At 43.4% G+C, this 26,813-nt stretch overlaps 2 protein-coding genes across 4 annotated transcripts in view; both read right to left on the bottom strand.

Moving 5' to 3' along the window:
* Positions 1-4,819, bottom strand: part of LOC308080979 (stonustoxin subunit beta-like) — a 118,337-nt gene extending 113,518 nt beyond the window's left edge. The window contains exons 1-2 of the mRNA XM_080457386.1: positions 4,700-4,819; positions 2,541-2,596 (exon numbers count right to left, since the gene is read on the bottom strand). Of these exons, the coding sequence (XP_080313512.1) occupies positions 2,541-2,596; positions 4,700-4,785 (142 nt within the window). The 5' untranslated portion in view covers positions 4,786-4,819. The remainder of the gene's footprint in view (positions 1-2,540; positions 2,597-4,699) is intronic.
* The window catches only part of LOC308080976 (uncharacterized protein), a 1,029,623-nt gene that overhangs the window by 947,987 nt on the left and 54,823 nt on the right, over positions 1-26,813 (bottom strand). For all 3 annotated transcript variants that reach the window (XM_080457384.1, XM_080457383.1, XM_080457385.1), the window contains exon 5: positions 26,530-26,643. In XM_080457384.1, coding sequence (XP_080313510.1) covers positions 26,530-26,643 — 114 coding nt within the window. The remainder of the gene's footprint in view (positions 1-26,529; positions 26,644-26,813) is intronic.

Below are 26,813 nucleotides of genomic sequence, written 5' to 3' on the forward strand. Positions count from 1 at the left end.
AGGCAGGAACGTCAAACACGTAAGAGAACATTCCCTTTATTGATCGTTTCACCTGGGGACCGCCCGCCCCTTACATACTGCGTCAGTCACACACACTGTTGTGTGCTGCAGGACCTACAAGCTCACAACGTGTCACGCTGCAATGTGTTGTGAGCTTGTAGATATGCTAATCATTCTAGCACCGCCCCTACCTGCTTGCGATTAGCTGAATTCAGGAAGGCGACGCTCCTTCCTACCAAAAAGGTAGAGGTCACACCAAGGCAGAACTGCCAGTCAAAGCGATGACTGGCCAATCACAGCGCATGCTTGTTTCAGATAAAATGTAAACTGAGTGGATGGGAGGACGTCTACTCAAACTAAATGTGTCTTTGGGAACTTTTAAAAACTATCAAAAACAAAGAGTCAACAGTGGAGTTCATATCATGAAGATGCAATAGCCTACATTGACAATCTTCAATGATAAGACGACTGACACATTATTATAGAAGTTCGGGCTGCTGCGTGGCCCTCACATCTAGCGTGACGTAGCATCCACTTTGCATCGCACATTCACCTCACAGGCACCTCACAGTGTGAGAGAGACCATTTTATGAAAGTTAGGGCAAAGTCGCTTATAATTACTGGACATGGCAACACTGTGCTGAATCTCGCTCTGAAAAGTCGGCCAATGTCGCTTATAATTAGCGGACATGGCAACACTGAGCATGCGTGCTTGACTCTCTCTCTCTCTCTCTCTCTCTCTCTCTCTCTCTCTCTCTCTCTCTCTCTCTCTCTCTCTCTCTCCACCTCTCTCTTTGGATTTGAAAGTCCATCAGCGTCACACACTCACACACAGGGCTTCCAAGTTTCAGGAAAATCTAGGAGTGAGACTTTAGTGTCATCACCTGCGAGCACGCGAAAATGTGCGTATTTGTTTGCATTTTTTTTCCCTTTTATTTCGGGTTTTTGTTACTTTAACTTGGTTAATTCGGTACAAATAAATTACTCCATGAAGGGTATATGTGTGGCAAAAAGGAAACGTCTCAGCCGACGGGCGGCGCAGAATGCATGTGTGCATATTTATAGCAGAAAGAGCTTCACATTTAACTATAGCTGTATACTCATTAAATTCTGAACCGATGCATACAATTTAAAATTCTCTTTTAGCTTTAAAATTCTTCTTTCATGTGTATCAGTCATGATGATTGTTTTGCCATCAAACAATATCAAGCAAAAAGGAAACATCGGCGGGTCCTTCTTCTCTCCTGTCCATCTCTCAGCGCACCTCTCCATTAACCCATTAAGACCTGGAACGCATCTGTGTCACTAGCAGATATACAAGCTCATAGCACGGCACAGAGTGCTGTGCTGAGGTAGATCTGCTTTTTTTTTTAATCTTGAAAAAAAAATGTTTTAGATTTTTTTTTTGAATTTTTGAAGAATCGCCTCAGGTCTTAATGGGTGAAGAAATGGAACCGTCGTCCTAAAACACCCTCGCCCCAGGTCTAATCCGGCGGCCACGGTCGGCGAATCCGTTTTCCACCCGGTTGCTGTTTTTCTGCGGAGGATTTTCTTTTTCTTTTTTCTTCGTCCCAGAAGTGGGGGGGATATAACCCACTACGGCATGCCTCAAGCAACAAGTTATGGAAATAAATAATTAAATAAAAAAAATATTATAAAGGAGTGAGAGGGGGGGGGGGAAAGTGTGTGAAATGACAAGTGTGGCGTGAGGCACGTGAAGAGGTTAAATTGTGTGACTCTCACTCTCAAAGGGTGAGACTTGGCAGCTCTGCTCACACACATGGTCTAGTTTTGCAGTGTAAACAGGTATTGTAATGGTATAGTTTTACAGTGTAAACAGGTATTGTAATGGTGTAGTTTTAACAATTACAGTATAAACTGGTATTGTAACGGTTAAGAGCTTCCACCAGTGGAACCTGGATTTGACCCATCATAGAACCTGTGTTCAATGTGATGAAATGTTTCTAAACCACATTGTCTTTGTCTTATATTAGTTTATTTATATTTACTATTATAGTCTTAGAGCTTATTTCACAAATAAAGTCCCATCAGAAACTGAGTAGTGTGTTAGTCCATTATTTTGCATTAGTATTTTACATTCCATATTATCCTTTATTTCTAATTAGTATATACCTATACCTGCCCACTTTACATTTTTGCATAAAACTCTTACCTACAGTAATTCTGCATACTACATCTAACACCATTTCACATTTTCTTCGTGAAGTGAAGTCACGTGACAAACAAGTATCAAACCGATTATTTATATCACATACCAATGATATTCCACTCTGTTTGCCTGTAAGTGGCTTCCAATTACATATGGCTTTTGTATTAGTTATTTATTGTATCTATGCATAAAACACCATACATCATGAACGCAGTATTAGCTGTATTAGCCTACAAATCATGGTTATTATCTGCATTCAGAGTAGGATGTGAATAACTGAATGTCACATGTTGGTGTGTATGAGCTGTTCATCTAAATAGCTGGATGTGTGCCTCTTTGATTTCATGAATAAAACAGAATTCACACTTACTTTTTGGGCACTTTCTTAAACCTTGTTTCAGCCAACACACTCCACCATGTCCAACACTGCGGGTGGAAGAGAGACAAAGTCAGGTCTACATATTCTTATAGAAACGGGGGGCCCAATTCACTAAGCTGTTTACGCCCATATTCTGAACGTAAAGGAATTTATGCAAGTTCCCACGAGTGTGATTCATCAATAATATTTTGTCTGTGATTTTTTACGGAGGACTTACACTGGACCAAAGCTTGCGTATGTCATTAGAATGCCTTATTCTTCATGCCAAATAAATTGCTATAGTGCCAAACCTCAAATAAAATATGTGCCCAACATTTGTCAACACATGTGGGCAAAAAAGAAATATATAGCCTAAACGATCTATTGCTTGTATGCATATTATAGACATGATGCAAATTAGATGCCTCAGCACTGTGTGGCCACAGTTTCGCCTATTAGACTTTCATCAAGATAACTACAATGTTGCGCTATTCATTTTCTATATTATTGACCATATTACATGAACGCATGTCTTACCATCTGACGAGGAAGGATACAGTATGGCTGAAATCTAGCTGTGTCCAGAACAGATCCATTCCCCATTCCGACGTAGGGCAGAGATATATTAATCATCTTTTTACCTCGGTAAAGTGCGCAATGTTCAGTAGAAAAGGCTTATTTAATATCCTTTCCATGTTTATTAGCCTATTCTTTGGTGGTGTGGTTAAACTTTGTAAACTTCATATTCTCATTACGTTCAGCTGATCCCTCGTGCAATCGAGGGACTCGCTTCCAGACAGAGCAGATGTACAACGACGCCGACGACATCTGTATTTTTGACGAGAGACGAAGTTGAACTTCTTCAGCACCAGCGTTAGAAATAAGCAAACAGGTCTAGGAAAACAAGCCCAAAAGAAGCATTGTAGGCACTAGACTAGGCCAGTATGAGCTCCTTAAACCTATATACTGCATACATTGAAAATAGCCGATCTACAACTCGCTCTGGATTGATTGCGTCTGCTACTGTAAATGCCTAAATTGTACATTTATGTGTTGACAAAATACGGTTGGGCACATACATATTTTATTTCAGGTTTGGCACTATTAATTGATTTTGCATTAAGAAGAAGTTATTCTATTCTTTCAACATATATGAAAGGTTTGAGGCATATAAGTCTGCTCCCGACTCCCGAGCGGATCAAAATCCAGGGACAAAAAGACGAACGTGGAAAGGTGCAGATATGCGATATAAGATATATGCGGATAAGTACAAAATATGTGTGGACCCAAGTTTAGTGAATGAGGCCCGACGAGTAGTGTGGTTCTATGGTTTGTTTACTGCCTGCTTTTGTGGAGTACATATTTGGTGTACACTATCCATACTCATCTATCCCTTAAAACTGCAATCCATAACTTTTTTTGTGAACAAAAAGTTACATTTAGCACATTTGTATGGTGGAGTATAATAATAATAATAATAATAATAATGATAATGATAATGATAATGATAATGATAATGATAATGATGATAATAGTAACTAAGTACTCAACACACTTTACATAGGGGGGAGAATGTTAATTCAGTATAACTTTAATCAATATAACTAACACTGTGGTGGTTGGAGGTGGTCTCCTTACTCTTCTATTGAAACATTTAGGTCCTGTGGTCGGGTAGCACACCTACTTGTTGAACAGAAATGGAAATAACTTGCGTTCCAAAAATGTGCTCTCCTTATAGCTACATCTGTCCATAGAAATGAGGAGAACTAAATCTGCATCGAATGTAATTTTTAATCAAATACTTTTAAGCAATATTCTACATGTTACCATGTTATTGTGTGCTGCTTTGCTTGACATGGGCTGTATTTCTAAGTTCTTACTTAAATCATGTGTGGACATGTTTTCATTGTTATTATTTTTTGCATGGATCTACCACAACTTTGATACATCTCTAAATAAAAATACTGTGGCTGCAATGCTCTTTTATGTCATTCATTAAACTCACAGCTATATAAGTTCAATAATGTCAAGTACATTCTCCCACAGACAAATATCTGTATGTTTTATAATATAGGATCAGGTCTTTACTGTAATGACTGCCTACAGACCAGTTCAGATCAAAGATTCAGGAAGAGATGGGGACATTCAAACACAGATCAAGTCTGTAATACCTAAGAGTGTCCAGTCTACTGTGTGGGTCCTCCCGAACAGCAGAAAGCAGTGCCACGCCTGAGACTCCTGGATGATTGTTTCTCATGTCCAACACCCTCAAATGGGAGGGATTGGACTTCAGAGCTAAGGCCAGAGAAGAAAAGCCTTTCTCTGTGACCTGACATCCTGACAACCTACACACACACACACACACACACACACACACACACACACACACACACACACACACACACACACACACACACACACACACACACACACACACACACACACACACACACACACATACACATACACATACACACACACACACAGTGAAAAGTTTCACACATGTTCCTGCATTAAATAAATACATTATTATTGTCTGTTAAAAACTAAAAGAGTCTACTTCTCAGAATAAACTTTATATACGCTTATTTAAAATTGTCACTTGCACAACACATTTTCAGGAACACTTACCTGAGAGTTTCCAGTGTACAGTCTGGACTCCCCAGTCCAGCAGAGAGCAGATCTACTCCTGAATCGTGTATGTCATTGTTACATAGGTCCAACTCTCTCAGGTTAGAGTTGGAGCTGAGAAAGAATGACAACTCCTCACAGCATCTCTCTGAAAGGTTACAGCCACTCAGCCTGAAAAAGTATTAGTGACAATACGTTTTGTATATATATATAGTTATCAGTGCACCTAAATGGCTCTGTTAATATTTTTTCTGAGCATGGATCACAACTGAACATCTCTGAATATAAATGCTGTGGCTGCAATGTTCTTTTATAGTCATTCATTAAACTCAAAGCTGTATAAGTTCAGTAATGCAAAGTACATTCTCCCACAGACAAATGTCTGTGTGTTTTTTATTACAGGATCAGGTCTTTACTGTAATGACAGCCTAAAGGCCAGTTCAGATATAAGATTCACAAAGAGATGGGGACATTTACACACAGATCAAGTCTCTAATACCTAAGGGTGTCCAGTCTACTGTGTGGATCCTTCATAACAGCTGAGAGATGTGCCACGCCTAAGTCTCCTGCATGATTGTTGCTCACGTCCAACACTCTCAAGTGGGAAGGGTTGGACTTCAGAGCTGAGGCCAGGGAAGAAGAGCCTTTCTCTGTGACCTGGCACCTTGACAACCTACACACACGCACATGCACACGCACATGCACACGCACACGCACACGCACACGCACACACACACACACACACACACACACACATACACATACACATACACACACACACACACACACACACACACAAACACACAACACATGCAGAGTGAAAAGTTTAGCAAATCGTCTTGCATTAAATATAGAAAGCTATTTTGTCTGTTGAAAATGTAGTCCACTTCTCAAACTAAAGTCCCTATAATTATTATAAATCTTCACCTGTTCAACGCAGCTTCAGGAATACTTACCTCAGAGTTTCCAGTGTACAGTCTGGACTCCCCAGTCCAGCAGAGAGCAGATATACTCCTGAATCGTGTATGGCATTGTTACTTAGATCCAACTCTCTCAGACAACAGTTGGAGCTGAGAACGGATGACAACTCCTTGCAGCATCTCTCTGAAAGGTTACAGCCACTCAGCCTGAAGAAGTATTAATGATAATATTTTTGTATATCATTTTCTGTAAAAGAAATATCACATAATATATGAAATGTATGAAGTTATCAGTGCACCTACATAGCTCTGTTGGAGGCCTTGAGCACTGGTAGCAGCCTCAGAAGAGCCTCCTCTGAAGCACAATATTTCTTTAGGTCAAAAATGTCCAGCTCCTTTTTTGAAGACAACAACATGAAGACCAGAGCTGACCACTGAGCAGGAGAGAGCTTGTCTGTGGAGAGACTTCCTGACGTCAGGTACTGTTGGATGTCCTCCTCTAAAGAATAATCATTCAGCTCATTCAGACAGTGGAACAGATTGATGCTTCTCTCTGGAGAGAGATTGTCTCTGATCTTCTCCTTGATGTATTTGACTGTGTCATGATTGGTCTGGAACTTATTCCTGGTCTTTTTCAGCAGTCTTCGCAGGAGTGTCTGGTTGGTCTCCACTGAGAGGCCCAGCAGGAAACGGAGGAACAAGTCCAGGTGTCCATTTGGACTCTGTAAGGCCTTGTCTACAGCACTCTGGTAGAGGTCATTTAACTTAGGTTTTTCTTCAAATAGCTTGGACCACTTGGAGGTTGTTTGTTGTTCCGACAGTACGTTGACACCACTGTTGGCGAAGGAGCGAAAAACATAAAGAGCAGCGAGAAACTCCTGAACACTCAGATGAACAAAGCAGAACACCTTGTCTTCGTACAGCCCAAGCTCCTCTTTAAATACTTGCGTGAACACTCCTGAATACACTGAGGCATCTCTGATATTAATGCCACACTCTCTCAGGTCATCTTCATAGAAGATCAAGTTACCTTTCTCCAGCTGTTCAAAAGACAGTTTTCCCAAAGACAGAATAGCCTCACTATTCCTGTCAGAAAGTGCCTGAGCTCTGCCATGATACTTGATATTCTTCTGTTTGGACTGAACCACCATGAAGTGGATGTACATCGCAGTCAGGGTCTTTGGCAGCAGTCCTTTCTCCTCTGTTCTAAACATGTCCTCCAGAACGGCAGCAGTGATCCAACAGAAGACTGGAATGTGACACATGATGTGGAGGCTCCGTGATGTCTTGATGTGTGAGATGAATTCCATGGCCTGGTTCTCATCACTGAATCGCTTCATGAAGTACTCTTCCTTCTGGGGATCAGTGAACCCCCTCACCTCTGTCACCCTGTCAACATACTCAGAAGGGATCTGATCGGCTGCTGCAGGTCGTGAGGTTATCCAGATGCGAGCAGAGGGAAGCAGGTTCCCCTTGATAAGGTTTGTCAGAAGAACGTCCACTGAAGTTGGCTTTGTGACATCAGTCCAGATCGTATTGTTTTTGAATAGAGGAATCCGACACTCATCTAATCCATCGAAGATGAACTCAACTTGGGACCCCTTTAAGCTGGAGATGTCTGCTTCCTTGTTTCCACCAAAAAAATGATGAATAAGTCCAACCAAGCTGTAATTCTTCTTCACCAAATTCAGCTCTCGGAATGTGAATGGAAACATGAAGAGGATATTTTGTTTGGCTTTGTCTTCTGCCCAGTCTAGAGCATACTTCTGAGTTAGGACAGATTTACCAATGCCAGCCACTCCCTTCGTCATCACTGTTCTGACAGGTTCACGTGTCCCAGGCAAAGGTTTAAAGATGTCTTCAGATGTTATTGTAGTTTCTGGTCTAGCTGGTTTATTGGATGCTGTTTCAATCTGTCTGACCTCATGTTCTTTATTGACCTCTCCACTCCCTCCCTCTGTGATGTAGAGTTCTGTGAAGATTTGATTCAGAGGTGTTTTTTGGTTTCCCTCTTTTGCAATCCATTCAGACAAACACTGACACTTCTTCCTCAGATTAGACTTGAGTTGTTGTTGACTGACAGCAGCAAGGGTTTCTAAATTGCCAAAGAAAAGTTGGAAGACATCAATAATAATACTAAGTAATTTAGACCTATTTGTTCCCACAGGGAATATTCTGTTTTCAGTTGCACACAGCTGATTGCTGCCCAGGGGGTCAGACTTTAGCGCAGCATGGAGCAGTTAGGGGTTAAGTGTCTTGCTCAGTGACACCTCAACACATTCACAGGGTCATTTAAGAAATGTTGTTGTTTATTTGTGTTGCTTCCGTTTGTATGATGATTTCCCTAAAGAGACACTTGGTGGGCAGGCACTTTTTTACAATTAGGCATGTAACGGTATACCGTATTACGGTATTACCGCGTTATAAATAGCCACGGTATTGATACTGTGAGATTTTCGAGCTCATGGCATTTATTTATGTATTATTGTATATGAACAAATCTATCCTCGTGTGTGGACTATCTTGCCCACACATGTATGGGAAAGCACATAGCGGTTTCTCAGACCTCCCACTAGGCCAAATCCGTCTGGGAGAGTAGTGGAGGTGCTAAGCAACATTTGACTTCAAGTCATGATACAAAGGTCCCCTTTGGTATGGAAGTACCTTAAGGCCATAGGAAAATAATTATCCAAAGAGACGAGTTAGATCACCCTTCTTTTTTTTTTTACAGGCGTTTTTTAAAAATGCCCACCGACAATTAACCACTATTACACCAGACCCCATATCTTTGCTTCTGTTAGAGCTATAATAATAATATTGGTGTCAAAGTGTACATTTTTGGGGTCAAGGAATTCAATTAAATAGGTTTCAATGCAAAAAAACGAATACTTCATTAATTGCCATGACAGCGGGGGGTAAAATATGCAAATTTCATTAAAAAAAATACGTTTTAACAGGGTAACTTAACCCCCCCCCCCTCTAAAACTTGTATTTACTTTTCCCTTTGTCATGGAAGTACCTTAGGGCCATAGGGAAAAAAACATCCAAAGAGACAAGTTAGATCACCCTTCATTTTCTTTATATAGGTGTTTTTTTAAAAAAAGGCTGACGACAATTAACCACTATTATACCAGACCCCATATCTTTGCTTCTGTTAGAGCTATAGTAATAATATTGGTGTCAAATTGTACATCTTTGGGGTTGAGGAATTCAATTAAATAGGTTTCAATGCAAAATACCCAATGCTTTACTAATTGCCATGACAGCGGGGGGTAAAATATGTGAAAAGATGGTTGCTTGAAAACCAAAGCTGCAACCATTTGTGATCAAATTTTTGGTTTTTTTAGGCTATGTGATGTAATGTAATTGTATTTCACCGTTTGTCTGTTTTCTGATGTTATTGTTTTTATGTTTTTATGTTTTGTGTGAGGACTGCGGATGAAAATTAGCATCTTTGCTAAATCCGGTGTATTTACGTTCATGTGACGTTCATTAATATGCTCTGTCCTGTCTAAATAAACAAATAAAGTAAAAGTAAAAATATGTAAATTTCATTTGAAGAATACGTTTTAACATGGTAACTTACCCCCCCTCCTCTAAAACTTTTATGTACTTTTCCCTTTGGTATGGAAGTACCTTAGGGCACTAAGAAAGAAATGATCCAAAGAGACAAATAAGATCACTCTTCATTTTCTGAAATATATACATTTTTAGGGTCAAGGAATCCAATTAATTAGGTTTCAAGGCAAAACAAATCCCGAATCATTTTCCCTTGAAAGTCCCTTGAAATAATTGAAATTGAAGCCATTTTCATGGCAAAAGGAAGAGGGGGCTCGACGTTGTTGCCTTTTCCAAATATCGCTCATAAGCCTTCATCACAAGTACAGAGCAGCTACAGACACCTGATGCATGTACCAGGTTCTGCAGATGTGGTCAACACCAATGAAAGACTGAGCTTTGCCACTAGTTGAAATATCACTATTGGTGAGAGCTTTAGTCCATCCACTGCCATTCATCCAGCCAGTCTCCAGACACAATCCAGAGCATCTTCTCTGTATGCATTACCCCCTATGTAACTAGGAAGGAGTCCTCACCAAGCTCTGTCTGGGGGAACTTCCACTGACGTTTTTTGGCAAGTGTGAATGGGGTTGATCAGCTAACATGACTGGTGTCTGACCTGGATTTAGGTAGTTGATTGCTTGAAGGAGGACATTCATTGGATGCCAAGCCAAGCCAAGCCATAGAATCAGAATCAGAATCAGAATCAGTTTTATTGTCACATCACAGGTTTACAAGGTAAAAAAGTGGGTGAAATTCGTTTTTGTACATAGTTCCCATCGCAACGTTAATTTCCATAGAAAGAAGAGGGGGGGGGGAGAAGAAGAGGGGTGGGGGGCAAGTGGGAAGGAGGTCAGAACAAGAGAGCAACAGAGGGCCAGACAAGTTATCTACATATTTACAAAGTACCTGAGATAATTAAAAAAAACTAAGGTGCCTGAGCATAGCAGCAATGTATTGTCGTGCTGCTGGGTGTAGAGGAGTGGGTAAGGAGGTGCACGACAACGTTTATCCAGGTTAGTAGACTTTACTGGGCGAATACAGTTCTTTACAATTATGCAGGTCAGGTCAGGATGATGATAAACGTCACATTAACTTTAACATACAACTTGTTGGTAACAGGTGAGTGTTATATCACTTGGGTCCTAGCTCGTTCTAGCACAGAACGGGAGACGCTCCGTCCATGCTGTTGAACACTCAGAAACCCTAATCACACTGAACTAGGAAACGCTGACGTCCCTTATCAAACTAGCACAGCACACAGGTACAGCCAATGACAGCGTGACAATACAATGCACGTCCAATCACTATCTCAAATCTATAGGTAACTGATTCCCATGTTACACCCATTCACAGATACAGGTGCCACAGGGCTGTACTGCTCATGTGCCCATCACAACACAACCCCCCTCCAAGAGTACTGAGTCCCTTCAGTACACGTGCAAGTGTACAAAATAAAGCATGAAATAACTTCAAATAAATGCACAGGCTTCTTTCACATTTCAGCAAGTATAGCAGCATCAATTGAACTTCAATAAACAGTACAGATTAATTTCTTTTTTTTTAACACAAAACAATGGTCACATCCTGTCTGCTCCTGACTGAAATACTGCACTTATAAACATTTTTTTCCTTTTTTTTTTCTTTTCTTCTTCCTAACTCAGTCTAACTCTGGTATCTCCCTGGTTTGTGAATTTCACGCCCAAGGCGTGTTCTTATCGACTCTTGTTGTCCCTCCGATGACGAGTCTGAAGCATCCTTGCTTCCACCTTTGCGTTGCTCCGTCGACGAGTCTGAAGCATCCTTGCTTCCATTTTTGCGTTGCTCCGTCGACGAGTCTGAAGCATCCTTGCTTCCATTTTTGCGTTGCTCCGTCGACGAGTCTGAAGCATCCTTGCTTCCATTTTTGCGTTGCTCCGTCGACGAGTCTGAAGCATCCTTGCTTCCATCACCAGTCAGTGGTAGTTCCAGTCCGTATTCTGTTTCTGGTGGGGACTCTGTAGAGTTGTCGGCCTGCTGGATGACTCGATTTCTTTGACGTCTGATCCATGCAGGAATCACTTCGCTGTCATAGGGCTTTAGCCGGTCGTGGTGCATCACGCTCTTGCGCTTAAGCCCTTGTATTTCGTAGAGGACCGGACCAAAACGTGTAGACACAACATATGGGCCGTTCCAGGGTGGCTTGAGCTTGGGGCTTTGTCCTTTCTTCTTGGTGGTATCCCGCATGTACACCAGATCTCCAACATTGTAAGCTCTCTCCTGAGCTCGCACGTCATAGACCTTCTTCTGTCGCTGTTGGGTTGTTCTCAGATGCTCTCTTGCTGTGTTGTGAGCCTCCTGCAATCCTTCTTGCAGACTGTGGAGGAAATTTGGTACCTCCATCCTGTTTGACTTCATCTCTGCTGCACCAGACCATACATCTTGCGGCTGGTGTACTTCCCTGCCAAGCATCAGCCTGTTTGGAGTGAATCCGGTGACTGCATGTGGAGAGCTGCGGTAGGCTGCGGTGAGGAGTGGAAGGTGTTCATCCCAGTTCTTCTGGTTTTGGTCTACGTAGCAGCGGATCATCTGGAGCAGTGTACGGTTAAACCGCTCTACTTGCCCATTGGAAGACGGATGATACGGAGTTGTTCTGGTTTTCGTGATCTGGAGGAGTTTACACACATCTCGGAACAGGAAACTTTCGAAATTTCGGCCTTGATCTGTGTGCAGCTCCAGGGCGGCACCAAAGCGCGCTACGAAGTCGTACACCAGACGTTTGGCTGTCGTTTCAGCTCCTTGATCGGGAACAGGGAACGCCTCCACCCATCGAGTGAACTGGTCAATGAGGACAAGGATGTACTTGTTTCCTGAACTGGATACTGGAAATGGACCAAGTATGTCCATATGGAGACGGTCCATAGGAGCTCCGGCTTGGTAGCTCTGCAACTTTGCTCTCTTCATGGGTCCTGCAGTTTTTCGGGCATTGCAGTGCTGACATCTCTGGATGAACAGATGGACATCTCCTCCCATTCCATACCAGTGATAGCTTTGCCGGAGACGCTCCAAGGTCTTTCCCTCCCCCAAATGACCAGACTGAGGTGGATTGTGGCCAGCTTCCAACACTTCCTTCTTCATTGAAGCTGGAATTAACAGTAGAGAAGAGGCTGTGTCACTTCCTGCTCTTTCCCAGCGGTAACATAGAACTCCTCCATGCAGCTCAACTTGAGGCCAGCACAGCCAGAACTTCCTTACTGCAGGGCTCTCCAGTGCTACTTGGTCTTTTGAGGGCAGAGCCCCTGACTCCTTCCACTTGTGGAGAATGGAGAGGACAGGGTCTGAATTCTGTGCTTCTGCCAGTTCTACACGGCTGAGTGGTTGCAACCAGTTTACGGTCGGAGTCTCAGGTTCTGAGGCATCAGGACTGCTCTCTACCTCTCCAGGACTATTTGTGACACCGTTAGTTTTCACGGTTTCCTCTTCTGTGACGACGCGCCTCACTGCCAGTGGCACTATGTCGTCGACGTCATCTTCGAATCTTGCCCACTGCTCGTGAAGTCTTCGGCAGTACTTGCACCCCAGGCAGGGGAGGTTGGTTACATCTTTGCCGGCTTGGTAGCAATCACAGCTGTCGACGCTCTCTGCACCCCGCCTGGACATGGCATCAGCATTGCAGTGGCGCTTACCAGCCCTGTGCTCGATGTCGAAGTCGTACTGGCTTAGCTCCTCCAGCCAGCGGGCCAGTTGACCTTCTGGATGCTTAAACCGGAACAGCCAAGTGAGGCTACTGTGATCAGTTCGCAGCAGGAATTTATTGCCAAGTAGGTAGTGGCGGAACTGCCGAGTGTAGCGGACAACAGCAAGCAGCTCACGCCGGGTGACGCAGTATCTCTCTTGTGTCGGCGAAAGGATGCTGCTGGCATAGGTGATCACTCGCTCTTCACCCCACTGAAGTTGTGACAACACAGCTCCAATGCTGTGGGCGGACGCATCTGTGTCAAGGATGTACTTCCCTTCTGCTGTCGGATACCCCAGCACCGGGGCCGTTGTTAGCTTCTGCTTCAGTTCTGTGAATGCAGCTTCCTGTTCTTCTGCCCACAGGAACTTTGTGTCGTTCCTGAGAAGGATGCTTAGTGGGCAGGCGATCTCCGCAAACCCAGCAACAAACTTTCTGTAGTAATTACACAGGCCTAGGAACGACTGGAGCTCTGGGACACTGGTGGGTGTTGGCCATGTAACAACATCCCCGATGAGCGCTGGATTTGGCTGGATTCCATCACCATTGACAATATGGCCCAGGAACAACACTTCATCTTTAAGCAGATGACACTTGGATGGCTTCAGCTTCAAGCCAAAGCTGTGCAGGCGGTGGAAAACTTCTGCAAGTCGATTCAGGCTCTCATCGACATCTCTCCCAAGGATGATAATGTCATCCAGGTAGATTAGCAACGTCTCCCATTGAAGTCCACGTAGGACCAGCTCCATGGCCCGTTGAAAGGTGCTTGGGGCGTTGCAGAGCCCGAATGGCATACGTGTATACTCATAGAGGCCGTATCTGGTGATGAACGCTGTCTTCTCACGGTCTTTGTCATCGACAGCTATTTGCCAATATCCAGCCTGGAGATCGAGAGTCGAAAAGACGGAGGCTCCTCCAAGCACATCCAGACACTCTTCAATCTTCGGCAAGGGGTACGCGTCCTTGGCTGTTTGACTGTTAAGGCGGCGGTAGTCCACACACCAACGCACTCCTCCATCCTTCTTACGAACTAGCACCACGGGGGATGCCCATTCTGAGGCTGAAGGGGTGATGACACCAGCTTCCAGCATGGCCTTGAGATGCGCTTCCTCTTCCCCTTGAAACCCGAGAGGTGTTCTTCTCACAGGTTGACGTACTGGCCTGGACGCCCCGGTGTCGATCTTATGAGTCACAGCTGACATGTACCCCAGGTCTGTACTTGTCTCTGCGAAGAGGGATCTGTACATCAGTAGTAACTCAATGAGCCACTGTTGCTGCTCCTCATTGAGTGCTTCACTTGTAGCGGCATACAGGTCTAGAAGGTGCTCGGGTAGGTCTGTAGCTGTTGCCACCCTCCTAATCACTGGAACCTTCACGCCTCCAACCTGCTCACCAGAACTGCATTTCTCGTCCTCTAAAACTGGACTGGTTAGATAGGGGGACTCTTCCGGGTACGTTTCGACCAAGAGGCCAAGACAGGCTCCTGTCTGCAATACAGCCTTGCTGTTTGAGAGATTGCAGAGCCTAACGGGCACTCTTTTCTCCATGGTTGTAGCGACGCTTCCGGAGGCCACAGCTTCAGTGATGCTTAGCGGCTCCAGTACAGCGGGGACTCCTGGCTTTGGATCCTCAACCTCGCCCCACACTATGCATTCAGATGCTGGAGGAATGGTGGTAGGCTTCTCCAGGATCACTCTCGATATGCAGTAGTCTGGTCCATCTCCTCCCACTATCTTGGATGGCACCAGCTCATCGCCGATGAAAACCCTGCCGTGGGCGTAGATCACGACTTTTGTAGCCATCATTAAGTCTAGGCCCAGCAGGACAGAGTCACGTATAGGGGCTACATGGACCTCCCATTCAACTGTTTTAGACGCGATCTTGAATGTGACCTTCAATCCACGTCTGGCTGCCATGCCTGTTCCCACCCCTGCGTTGTCGAGGTGTGTCTCCTGTAGGTCAGCCTGGTCTCCCAGCTGCTTATACAGGTCCTCTGAGATGACAGTGGTCTCCGCTCCAGTATCCACCACAGCATGGGTAGGGATGCTGTTCACAGTTAAGGAAACCTGCAGGCTTGGCCCTCTGGCTGCAGTGCGGCTGACTTGAAATCTAGGGGGCTTGTCCCCTTGGCTGACCTGTCCACCTGCAGGCTTGACTTGGTCGTGTTCTTGTCCAACTTTGGTCTGTGTAGGGGGTGGGGTATGGGGTCTGACACAGTCTCTACGGAAATGTCCTTCCTCTCCACACCTAAAACACGGGCCTGTCGGGCCACGTGTGGGACTCGGGGACTGAGACCGCATGCGGCCTTGCTGCCCGGAGCGGGGACCTTGTCTGTCACGTCGATACTCTGTCGCGTTGGCTTGAGAATCTTTGGACTGCAGCTGCAGGTTCTCCAATGCCCGCATTATAGTCTTGAATTGGTCGGTATGGGTCTTGGATTGGTCGGTTAATGCAGTAACTTGACCTGTCAATGCAGCAAACTGGTCTGTGGTAACGTACTGTGGGGTTTGCACTCTGCGTGACACTGCTGGCACATCTTCAACGTCAGCCTCTTCGTCAGCCCAGGATATCCGTCGCGTTCTACTCCTCCCTTCAGTCTCTCGTCCCATAGTGGCTCTGTAGTTGTGGTCATGAGCCTCTGCAAGTTTCTGCGCCTCAGCCAGGGAGCCTGGGTCACGGTTCATGACTTCTTATGCCAATTTTTGGTTTTTGAGTCCTTTGAGGAAGGTATCTGTTGCTAGCTGGTCTTGTAGCTCTAGATCCACGCCTGGGTAAGCAAGGGTAACGAGACGGCGCACCTCCTCCGCGAACTCAACCGTGGACTCCTTGCCTTGTCGAAGCTCACCCAGCTTTCTCCTGACTGTAGTAGGGGGGTCCCGCTGACCAAAACGTTGGCTAAGCTGGCCTCTCAAGAGAATATAGTCTTCTCTGATGTTTTCAGGCAGTGAGCAAACATAACGTATGGCCGCTCCTCTTAGGCATTCATGCAGTCGATCCACACTTTCCACCGAGCCCCACCCATACTTCCTGGCTTGGCGCTCAAAGGGTAGTAAGAAGGACTCCCAATCATCAGTACCATCAAATATGGCTAGCTTAGCGTTGGGAAATTGCATAGGGTATTGCATAGGGTATTGGTTCTGACGATTAGAGCTGTTGGACCTCTGCTCACCAGTGGAGGTCGGCTGTAAGTGCTGGGTTCCACGCTCAGTGCCTCTGCGTCTAACATCTGGCTCTGCAGGAGGGCCTGTTCTGGGAGGACCAGAGGTGCGTGCTCGCTGTTCTATTACACTCAGCTCCGCTGCAAAGGGGCCAGTAATCTGCTCACGGGGCCTTTCTGGGATTTCCCACGGGAAAGGTAGGGGAGCATCAGAATACTGTGATCGTCTTTCCTGTGCAGGGTTTTGGGTCCTCTCCCACCCATCCCCTCTTAAAGCAGCTGATGTATGTGGGAGCTGCTGAGCTCCATCCCCTCTGTAGGCTGCTGATGGGGGCTGTTGGACTCCATCCCCTCTGTAGGCTGCTGCTGGTGGGGGCTGTTGGACTCCATCCCCTGATGTGGGTGGTTGAGCTACTGTGCTGCTGCTGCTGCTTGCAGTAATTTGTGCCAAGACAGGGGCTAACAGCATTTGGAGTTGTTGGTTCTGCTGATTCTGGTTAGTCAATAGTGCTTGCAGCCATGTTGGGGGCTGGTCAGGATCAATAGCTGATGCTGGTACAACGTTTTCTGCTCCTTCCCCTTCTCCTGCCATTTTTGTTGATTTTTTGAGTTTTTTTTTCGGTTGTCACCCAAAAATATTTTTTACAGTGTACAGTCAATCCAACGTCGCCGCTTCCTTGCGGTGCTGCGCAGCTAAAGCACTTGTTGGCATGCACTAGCTGTCTCCTACAGCCGTCTTCTACAGTCAATGGATTTATACACTTTTCTTTCTTGCACATGTAGTTATCAGGAGTATTTTAGCAAACACACGGATCACATTGAACACGCAGCAGCTGCAGCTCATTTGCGTTTGTAACGCGACGGCCGTCGGAACGTGCATACAGCTGGCTTGCAAAACAAACTTTTCTCTGGACTTTTTAACTTGTATTCCCGGATTCTACACACCTTTGATGTCTTTATCCCACTTCTGACACCATTTGTCGTGCTGCTGGGTGTAGAGGAGTGGGTAAGGAGGTGCACGACAACGTTTATCCAGGTTAGTAGACTTTACTGGGCGAATACAGTTCTTTACAATTATGCAGGTCAGGTCAGGATGATGATAAACGTCACATTAACTTTAACATACAACTTGTTGGTAACAGGTGAGTGTTATATCACTTGGGTCCTAGCTCGTTCTAGCACAGAACGGGAGACGCTCCGTCCATGCTGTTGAACACTCAGAAACCCTAATCACACTGAACTAGGAAACGCTGACGTCCCTTATCAAACTAGCACAGCACACAGGTACAGCCAATGACAGCGTGACAATACAATGCACGTCCAATCACTATCTCAAATCTATAGGTAACTGATTCCCATGTTACACCCATTCACAGATACAGGTGCCACAGGGCTGTACTGCTCATGTGCCCATCACAACAGTATGTATACTGTGCATGTTATACTTATACTGTGCATGATATACATATGGACGTTAAGGTGCTTAGAGAAAAAAGAGCACAATAAAAAAGACAAAAAAAGTCAGTGCGTTATACATGGGATTAAGGTGCAAAAGGTCAGTGCGTGTCCACCTAGGGTGGACTGACCCTAGTATAATCCGCAAATAGCGGGACTGGTAGGAGACTCTATGAACAGTGGCAGTATGTATGATCTGGATGGGGGGGCTGAACAAGGCTCTGCAATGCTTGCATAATATGCAGCCCATGAGATCCATTCATCCTCAAGGTTGTCTTTCCCCACAAGGTGTCTGACTCTCTCCAACCACTGGGAGCCTTCTTCAAGTATGTTGCTGAGAGGACAAGAGGCTAGCTGAGGATGACTGTATTAAGGGCAGGAACATCAGTTTGGAGTGAAACATCCAGATCCATTGTTGTGTAGAAAGCTGGCAAGGATTGTACATGCTTCTTCCCCATCTTAGCTGGAACTAGGATGTTAGTGAGATTGGCTGTTTGTTGGTCATCTGACGGGAAGTGCTGCTGAATGCTAATGCATGTCCCGTGGAGGGCTGATTTTGCTGTTGTTGATGATGGGTTGTGGTCAATGTTGTCAAAACCACCATTGGTGAAGACACCCTTAACTGCCTGAGGTGGGACCACCACACCAATCTGCTCCCACTGATTGATCACTGTACTCAATGTTTTCAAGCGATCACATGATACACACATACCTCGCTTATGCATGGTATCCACCTGGTGTTTACTGCCAGTATGCAGGTGCAGATTCATTGCCAGATACAGTGAAGCTGTGGTTCCCTTTCTCTTATGTGACAACTAACACTACGGATATTTCTTGGATCTGCATTTCACAGATTTGTAAATGATTTGCTGCCCAATTGATGTAGCAACCTGGCACTTCTCTGGTTCAGGGGCTGGCTGGTCAATACCTTATTCATCCAGAAGCATCTTTAGGAACAATCGCAGCAGGGGAGGGATTGAATCAGGAGGCTGTGAAGGAACCTGTAAATTATTGTTTCATCAGAAGATATTCTTCCCGGAGGATTTTAGCTGCTCTGAAGATGATGGAGACATCAGTAGATGTGTTGCTTTTCAAGCCAACAACAGCTTTCAGGTCATCATCAAACAACATAACAGGGACCAGCCACGATCTAGTCGCACAGATCTGATGTCAATATCCTCACGAAGGCGCGTGGTGTTACATTTAATAATACTTGATTGACTCAAACAATTCATTGAGGACATGTGCTCCTCTTATTTTCTGTCGTGTCACAACGGCGGTTTCTGCTTTTCTATAGAGCCTAGTCAGGCATGCACGATGATGCACTGCCTCCATAGCTATCATGTCACCGGCAGCTTGTTTAGCTAACAGACACTTGTCACCCAGCACCTGAGCACATTATTTCACTTTTCGATCCAATCCCAGGGTGGAAGCCGTCCTTAGTTCCTATCTGTTGCCAACTTCACCACAGAAGAAACACGGTGTGGTTTGTTCACATGAGGATGATGATGAGCATGAGAGTATAGCCTGTGCAGTGAACTTGCCACCACTATTCATGCACTGTGTTTTTACTGGGCTCACAGACTCTTCATGTCTTCTTCTTGCTCTGTCCACTTTTTGATCATTAATGGCACAGTTAACATAACAAATGTTCTGTATTCAATGAGAAAGTAATACAAACCTCAAATTGAACCTCAAAAGTGTCTCAGATTTTCTGTCACCTCTGATTTAATCAAAGTGTCGCAGTCCCTGGTGCAGAATTTGTTTTGTGGCAGCAACAGGTGTAACTCTCAGGTGATAGCAGTCAGACATATACACTTACAGTCAGACAGACACTAATCTCTCAAGACAGATTCAGAGCTCCGCAGCTGAATCTGTCGGGAGCTCCTGATACAACGTGTATAGTTAGGAATGTTAGGAATGTAAACAAAGACACGTAGACCAGAAGTGGAGGGCTGAGGGCGGACCTAATGGCCACCATCCTGTTATCCACATTCTATTGGGAGGTCCCCCCCAGAGTCAAATTCAAAGGAAAAAAACAGAAGAGGGTGCTGTTTTTTCCTTTTTTTGACTGGGTTCCTAGATTGGACAGATACACATAGAGCATAAGGCATGTGCATAAGAGGTTGTACTTCTTAAAGTTTTTTATAGGGGGAAAATTTTAATGGCACCTTGTTGTCACTTATTTTGTTGATGAAATGTGCATATTTTACCCCCATTGTGAGGGTAATGAGAAAACTATTGGGTTTTTTAGTCTTGGAACCTATTTAATTGTATTCCTTGGCCCCATAAATGTACACTTTGACACCAATATTATCATTATAGCTCTAACAGAAGCAAAGATATGGGCTACGCTGTATTGCTGTAGATGGCGGCGGCCATTTTTTAAAACGCACATACTTTAGAAATGACGTCTTATCTAGTTTGTGTCTTTGGATAATTTATTTCCTATTGCCCTAAGGTACTTCCATGCCAAAGGGAAAACTAAATTAAAGTTTTAGAGGGGAAATAAATGGAAAGTTACCCTGTTAAAACGTATTTTTCTATTAAAATGTGCATATTTTACCCCTGTTTTCAATGGCAATAAGAAAATGATTGGGTTTTTTGCCTGGAAACCTATTGAATTGGATTACTTGACCCCAAAAATGTACACTTTGACACCAATATTATTATTATAGCTTTAACAGAAGCAAAGATATTGGTTCTGCTGTATTGCTGTAAATGGTGGCGGCCATTTTTAAAAACGTGTATATTTCAGAAATGAAGGGTGATCTAACTCGTCTCTTTGGATAAATGTTTTCCTATGGCCCTAAGGTACTTCCATACCAAAGGGGACCTTTGTATCATGACTTGAAGTCAACGGCCTATTTTTGGGTCCTAACACCTCCACTAGAGTACGCCTGCAAATGTCTGGAGTTACTCCGGGCGCACACCATTCAGACGTCTCCCTCACTCCTAATTCTCGATGAATCTCTGTGATTCAAATGTTCCTATAATCATCAGAAGTGAGAGTCTCAATTCCTTGTGTCAATTGTGTTTACATAAGATTGTCTATTCAAAGAACATACTAAGGAAGTGCAAACCAACTGCACGTCCCGCTGTATACCACCAATAGGGGGCAGTTCACCATCAAGTACAAAGGGGTTTCACTATGGAATGCCCATTTCAGTTTGGAGGCTACCACATCCTCCCTACCTACTTATAAAAGAAGCCTAATAAGTAAGTTAAATACCCAAATGGAAAACTAGACCAGCTTCCAAATCATCTCATCCTGATATTCACATAAATATGTAACAGCATAATTGTTTTGCTTTGTTCAATACTTCTTGCTTTTGTTTTGTTTTGTTCTGTCTCTTCTGCTCAGTCTTGTACTTTTATTTTTTATCAGATGTCCTATACCCTTTATCATAGGTATATGTATATACTTTTTATATTTTGTTTTTGTTTTTGTTTTTTCTGTTTGTCTTTGTTTTTAATATTAAATAACTCTTATCATATGTAATGTAAACGGTGAGGTTCTCACATAAGCCCCCCAGGGTTTCTTACCTCACCGGCACAACAACTATCACATAATGTTTCCCTCGGAAATAACTAACATGTCCTGTAAATGTATACAAAAATGTTGTGCAAATAAATCAAATCAAATCAAATCAAATGTGTGCAAGTGTCCTAATGCTATATGAAAGTACATAATAACTAATGTCATCAGTTATCAGTAGGAGCCATCCTCTGTGGTTCCTGAAGGTTCAAAGACAATCCCATGGCAATACAGCCAGTATTTTTTTTAGATAGTTATTTGGCAGTAAAGTATTGGACTTGGCCCTTCCGCTAGTGGGGAAGCATGCATGCATGCATAAGGGGCCGATCACACCAACATGTGTCACCAGAAACATGCCACCATTATTATTTCCATATGGTAAGGCAAGCCTGGTGAGCACTTCTCTCTTGCATAGCATTTTTCACAGCGTGACAGGGTAATATCATTTGTGCTGTCAGTGAGTGTCTGTGTCTGTGTGTCAATGAACAAAGTAACTGTAGAACGTATATTTACGTCCTTTCAAATACAACACTTGCCTGCAGGCTGCCAAGGATGTATATTTAGGTCCTTTAAAAAAAAACATGTTTTCAGTGATTACTGCAGAGGGTGCTATGAATGATGCTTTCACTGGCTGATGACGTCAGACCCGGAATTGACGTCATTTAAAAACATAAAAGCTCATTTGCTCAAAATCGCCTTTTCTCCGTTCCTGTTGCTTTATGGCAAAAACAATCTTCATTGAAATGGCAGTTATGCAATGGATTACGACGAGCGGATATATTCTTTTTCCTGTACTACGACAGCCCTGTGCGTGTAATACACCGATCTCCGTGGGGACAGCGGTCACGGACAATATTCCATGAATTTTCAAAAGTACAGTAAAATCGCTTGTTTTGCTGGCAAGGGGACGAAGAACGATGTTTTAATTCTGGCAGTCTATGTGTTAAAAAGTTAAGTTCACAGTTAAGATCAAAATTGCATTCAAAATGTTGTTTTAATTAGTGTTACAATTATTCTTACATCTATGGAATAAGACAAAAATAATGATCTCTCAGCAATAAGTTACAAGCTAGTAGTTTTGCAGCCTAGAGATCTCCTTAGAGAAATTTACCACAGAGTTGTTTGAATATATCATATTAACATACTTTGTCCTCTCCATCATGTTAAAGCTCTAAATACATATTTTCTTAGTGCTCTCCATCGTGTTAAAGCTGTAAATAAAGACTTTCTTACTGCTCCATTATGTTCAAGTTGTGAATAAAGACTTTCTTCCTGCTCTACTATGTTCAAGCTGTAAATAAAAATGTTCTTACTGTTCTCCAGGATGTCAGCCAGTGTCTCCTGTTTCTCACTCCTCAGGAGGTGCAGTGTGGTCTTCAGAGCTTCCTCTCTGAAGCTCCTCCTATGCTCCTCCTCACTGTCTATCAAATTCCTCTGACTCTCTAAGCATTCTGGGTAATCTGTCATCAGGACCCTCTGGAACCTCTTCAGCTCTTCCTTAACAAATGTTACGAGCTTCTCTTCAACCAGCTGAAACACAAAATATAATAATTAAAAAATATATATAATAATAATAACAAATATAGCTGCAAGCAGCAATAAGCGGGGCCAGGGAATGCAGAGAGAAAAAAGAAAGAAGCAATGGTAAGTAATATGCACAATAAGCCATAGAAACATAGAAGACTGAACTTGAGAGAAAGAAGACCATGCAATTAACATGAGCATTTTAAACCCTCACTAACCCTAACCTCAGTAACAACGCCTAAGCCTATCCTCAAGAAACACTATGCGTAAACCTACGAATGCCGAATCATGATCACCTCAATACATTGTCGGGGACAGGGATCGAACCAGCGACCTACGGACTCAAAGGCTGCCTCTCTTCTCGTTGAGCTAGATATATGGCCTCCCTGATAGTGTCTGTTGACATTTATAAGTATTTCCGTTCATTATGAACCAAGCCTCTGTGTCCCGAACTACTCTAGATCACTGGTTCACAAACCATTTACCAATAAAGATAAATTGTTGTCTCCTCGGAACGAAAACGAGTGAAAGTAGCCGATCCACAAGCTCACAACACGTTGCTATCTGAAAAGTTGTGAGATTGTAGATCGGCTATTTTCACAATGAAGTATGTCATACATTGCAAAAACATACTCTCTCAAAGAAGCATTTCATGTTACCTTTAACAGTTGCACATGCATTAATTGATAGTCATGTTTTGTGCGATACAATTGAAAAGTAGCCAGCATGAGGTGAGGCTTGAACCGCCGACCCTGAGATCCAGAGGCAGATGCTGAAGCGAGAAGCCATTGGAGCAAAAGACCAGAACGAGTGAAAAAGGAGCTCACTCAGATGATACAGTTTCACCCAAATAACTGAAAAATCCTGGGTTTAAGTGTTTTTCAAATTGCTCAAAATTGCGGACAATCTAAGGGCGGAGCTTACTGGTCAAAGTGATAGATGTGTTCCTCATGAGTCAAGGCACAAGTGTAAGCAAGTGTGACGACTTTCGGCCAAACGAGGTATGACTTATTCCTGTTTAAAGTTAGCATTTTCAAAAAATTGCTATAGCGCCCCCCCTTTGGCTGATTGGAGTAAGATTGGTTTCAGTGATATTTGGAATGACCCTCTACATTACTGCAAAGTTTCAAAGAAATGTGAGTCTGCATGTATGTGTTAGGGGCAGATGAATAATTGTCATAAAACTGCAATAGTTAAAATCTCCTCCTGGGATTTTAGAGCAATCTGCACTAAACATTCTACACATGTACTTTGGACCTATGCCGACAAAACGTTAGCGGCGGATTTTCCATAAATGAAAACATTAAGCCTTTATGAGCCAATTACTGTTTTTCATATAATTCAAAATGGTGGGAGATCTAAAGGTCAGAGGTATAAAGTCAGAGTGTGAAAGTTGTTCAGCAAGAGGAGACGCATATGTATAGAAGTTTCTTGGCTGTAGGTCAAACAGGGCATGAGTTGTACTTGTTAAAAGCTGGCACTTTCAATTGACTGCTATAGCGCCACCCTTTGACGAATGAGTGTGAGAATTATTTCTTGATAGTTTTTCATGACCATCTACCATATGGCCGAGCTTCGTAAAAAGCGTATGCACGGTAAGCCAGAACTGCCAAAACCGGCAGAAGAAGAAGAAGAACAAGAAATAATGCCAATATCAAAACGGAGCCTAGCTCAGTGCCTGAGCCTGGCCCCGTAATAATAATAAAAACAACAACAACATTGCATTGATTAAAAGTCCACTGGATTAAAGATTAATGGCCCTAATTTTAATAACAGGTGAACTGCTGTGTACCGTAGTACAGTCAAAGCATGACTTTTGTTGTTTTCTGAATCCGAAACGGTGGATTACCTGCGGCAAAGTGGCAGGTAATTCTCTCCTACTATCCCCCCTAAATGTCTCTATTGTGAACAACTATTGATTTTTCATTTGATTTGTAGATAAAGAAAAGGTGTTTGCAAATGCCCGAGCGGGCACATCAATGGGGACAAGTCCATTGGTGACCTTCAACCATCCTCCTATAATTCCACAAAGCTCATAGTGGTGAGCCCAGAATCTCTTCTGCCTGGTTCTCCTCAGTGCCTGGAGCAATTGCAACAGCGAAGCCCGTTTTTCGCTTTCCCCAAATGTCAGCTGTTTATTAGCGTTTTTGTGTTCGCTGGCTCCCGGGTTAACAAATCATGTGTGCATATCCCCCCACGGGTATGGTCTAGTGAAGTTTAATTCTTATACACTGACTCCATTATATACTGGTGGGTACCTATTACCTGGCTGGCCCATACCATTCCCCAGGTTACCTCCCCAAATCTGCCTAAAACACTACCACATGCAATCATATTAAAAGGGTATGTAATAACTCCTTTTTCACACTACAACATAGCAATATCCTTAACAATCGCACACGCTCAAGACAACTCAAAATGTCGGGTTAAAATGTATTCAATAAACCATTAAAACCATGACTGCATTAATTACAGTACTTTACTGTGAAAATTGCACTGTGCAAATACTCAATACTTCAATCACTTACAGTAGGTTAGAATGTACACGTACAAAATAAATTGGTAATAGAGGGCCTCTCTGTAACAGTGTTGTTGTACATTAACAGACCTTAAATATGGAGTCCACTTCTGTTTGATGTTCGTGAGCAGACTGACCACTGGAAACCTGGGATGTCTCCTGGTGGTCTCTGTAGAGCACGCACGCACGCACGCGCACACACACACACACACACACACACACACACACACACACACACACACACACACACACACACACACACACACACACACACACACACACACACACACACACACACACACAGTAGTTAATAGAGTTAATTAGTTAATAGACATGAGACCAGTCATATTAAAAATGTGTATATTGTTAAATGCATTCCCATTAGTCACATTTTATCCTAATATACAATAGAGAGTCGTGCGCATGCGTGGCTGTGTGTCTGCGTCTCCAAGCTGTTTGTGTGGAGCCCTGGATGGCGTCTATATGCCACAAGCTACACCCCTGCACTCAAGTCTGACCACTAGGGCAGCAAGCGGGATCAAATAGGTCCAATCATGTATTTGTATTACTGTTTTTTTGTGTGTGTTTGTTTGTTTTTTAAACCATCACTGGATGAGATGTGTAAAATCAACGAATATGAATAGTCAGACCAATAATCTTATGATTTCTGACCTCTGCATAGCAGAGTCTAATCAAACAAAATCATCTGTTGTTTCCGTTTATTTTACATTCTGACCTCTGATGGTACAGAGTAAATTAATTCCCATGAGTCACATTTCATAACTTGACATTTCAGGTATTAATAAAGTGTTTTGTGATGTTTTACATTTAGTTATAAAAAATGTATATAGTCACAAAACGTTATATTTTAGTTTACTTTGGTTAACGGGACTTGTTTTGGTCTGTCTGTCTGTCTGTCTGTCTGTCTGTCTGTCTGTCTGTATGTCTGTATCTATGTTGTTTTCTGTTAATTTTACACTCTGACCTCTGATCAGTTGAGTGGTGTTCATCTTTGAAGTTAAAAAGTCCATCCTTGGACTTGTCACTCTTCATGGAGACACAGCTGGGTACAGGAGACTCTGATCTCTGCTGATGAACCCTGACAGGATGATAAGCAAGGTGAAACATTATATTTATTGTTCAACTAGTTACAGTAGTTAATAGACATGAGACCAGTCATATTAAAAATGTGTATGTTGTTAAATGCATTCCCAGTAGTCACATTTTATCCTAATATACAATAAAGAGTCGCGCGCATACGTGGCTGTG

This window comes from Gymnoscopelus braueri (genome assembly GCF_963280865.1).
Source record: "Gymnoscopelus braueri genome assembly, contig: SUPER_24_unloc_1, whole genome shotgun sequence".
Lineage (NCBI taxonomy): Eukaryota > Metazoa > Chordata > Actinopteri > Myctophiformes > Myctophidae > Gymnoscopelus > Gymnoscopelus braueri.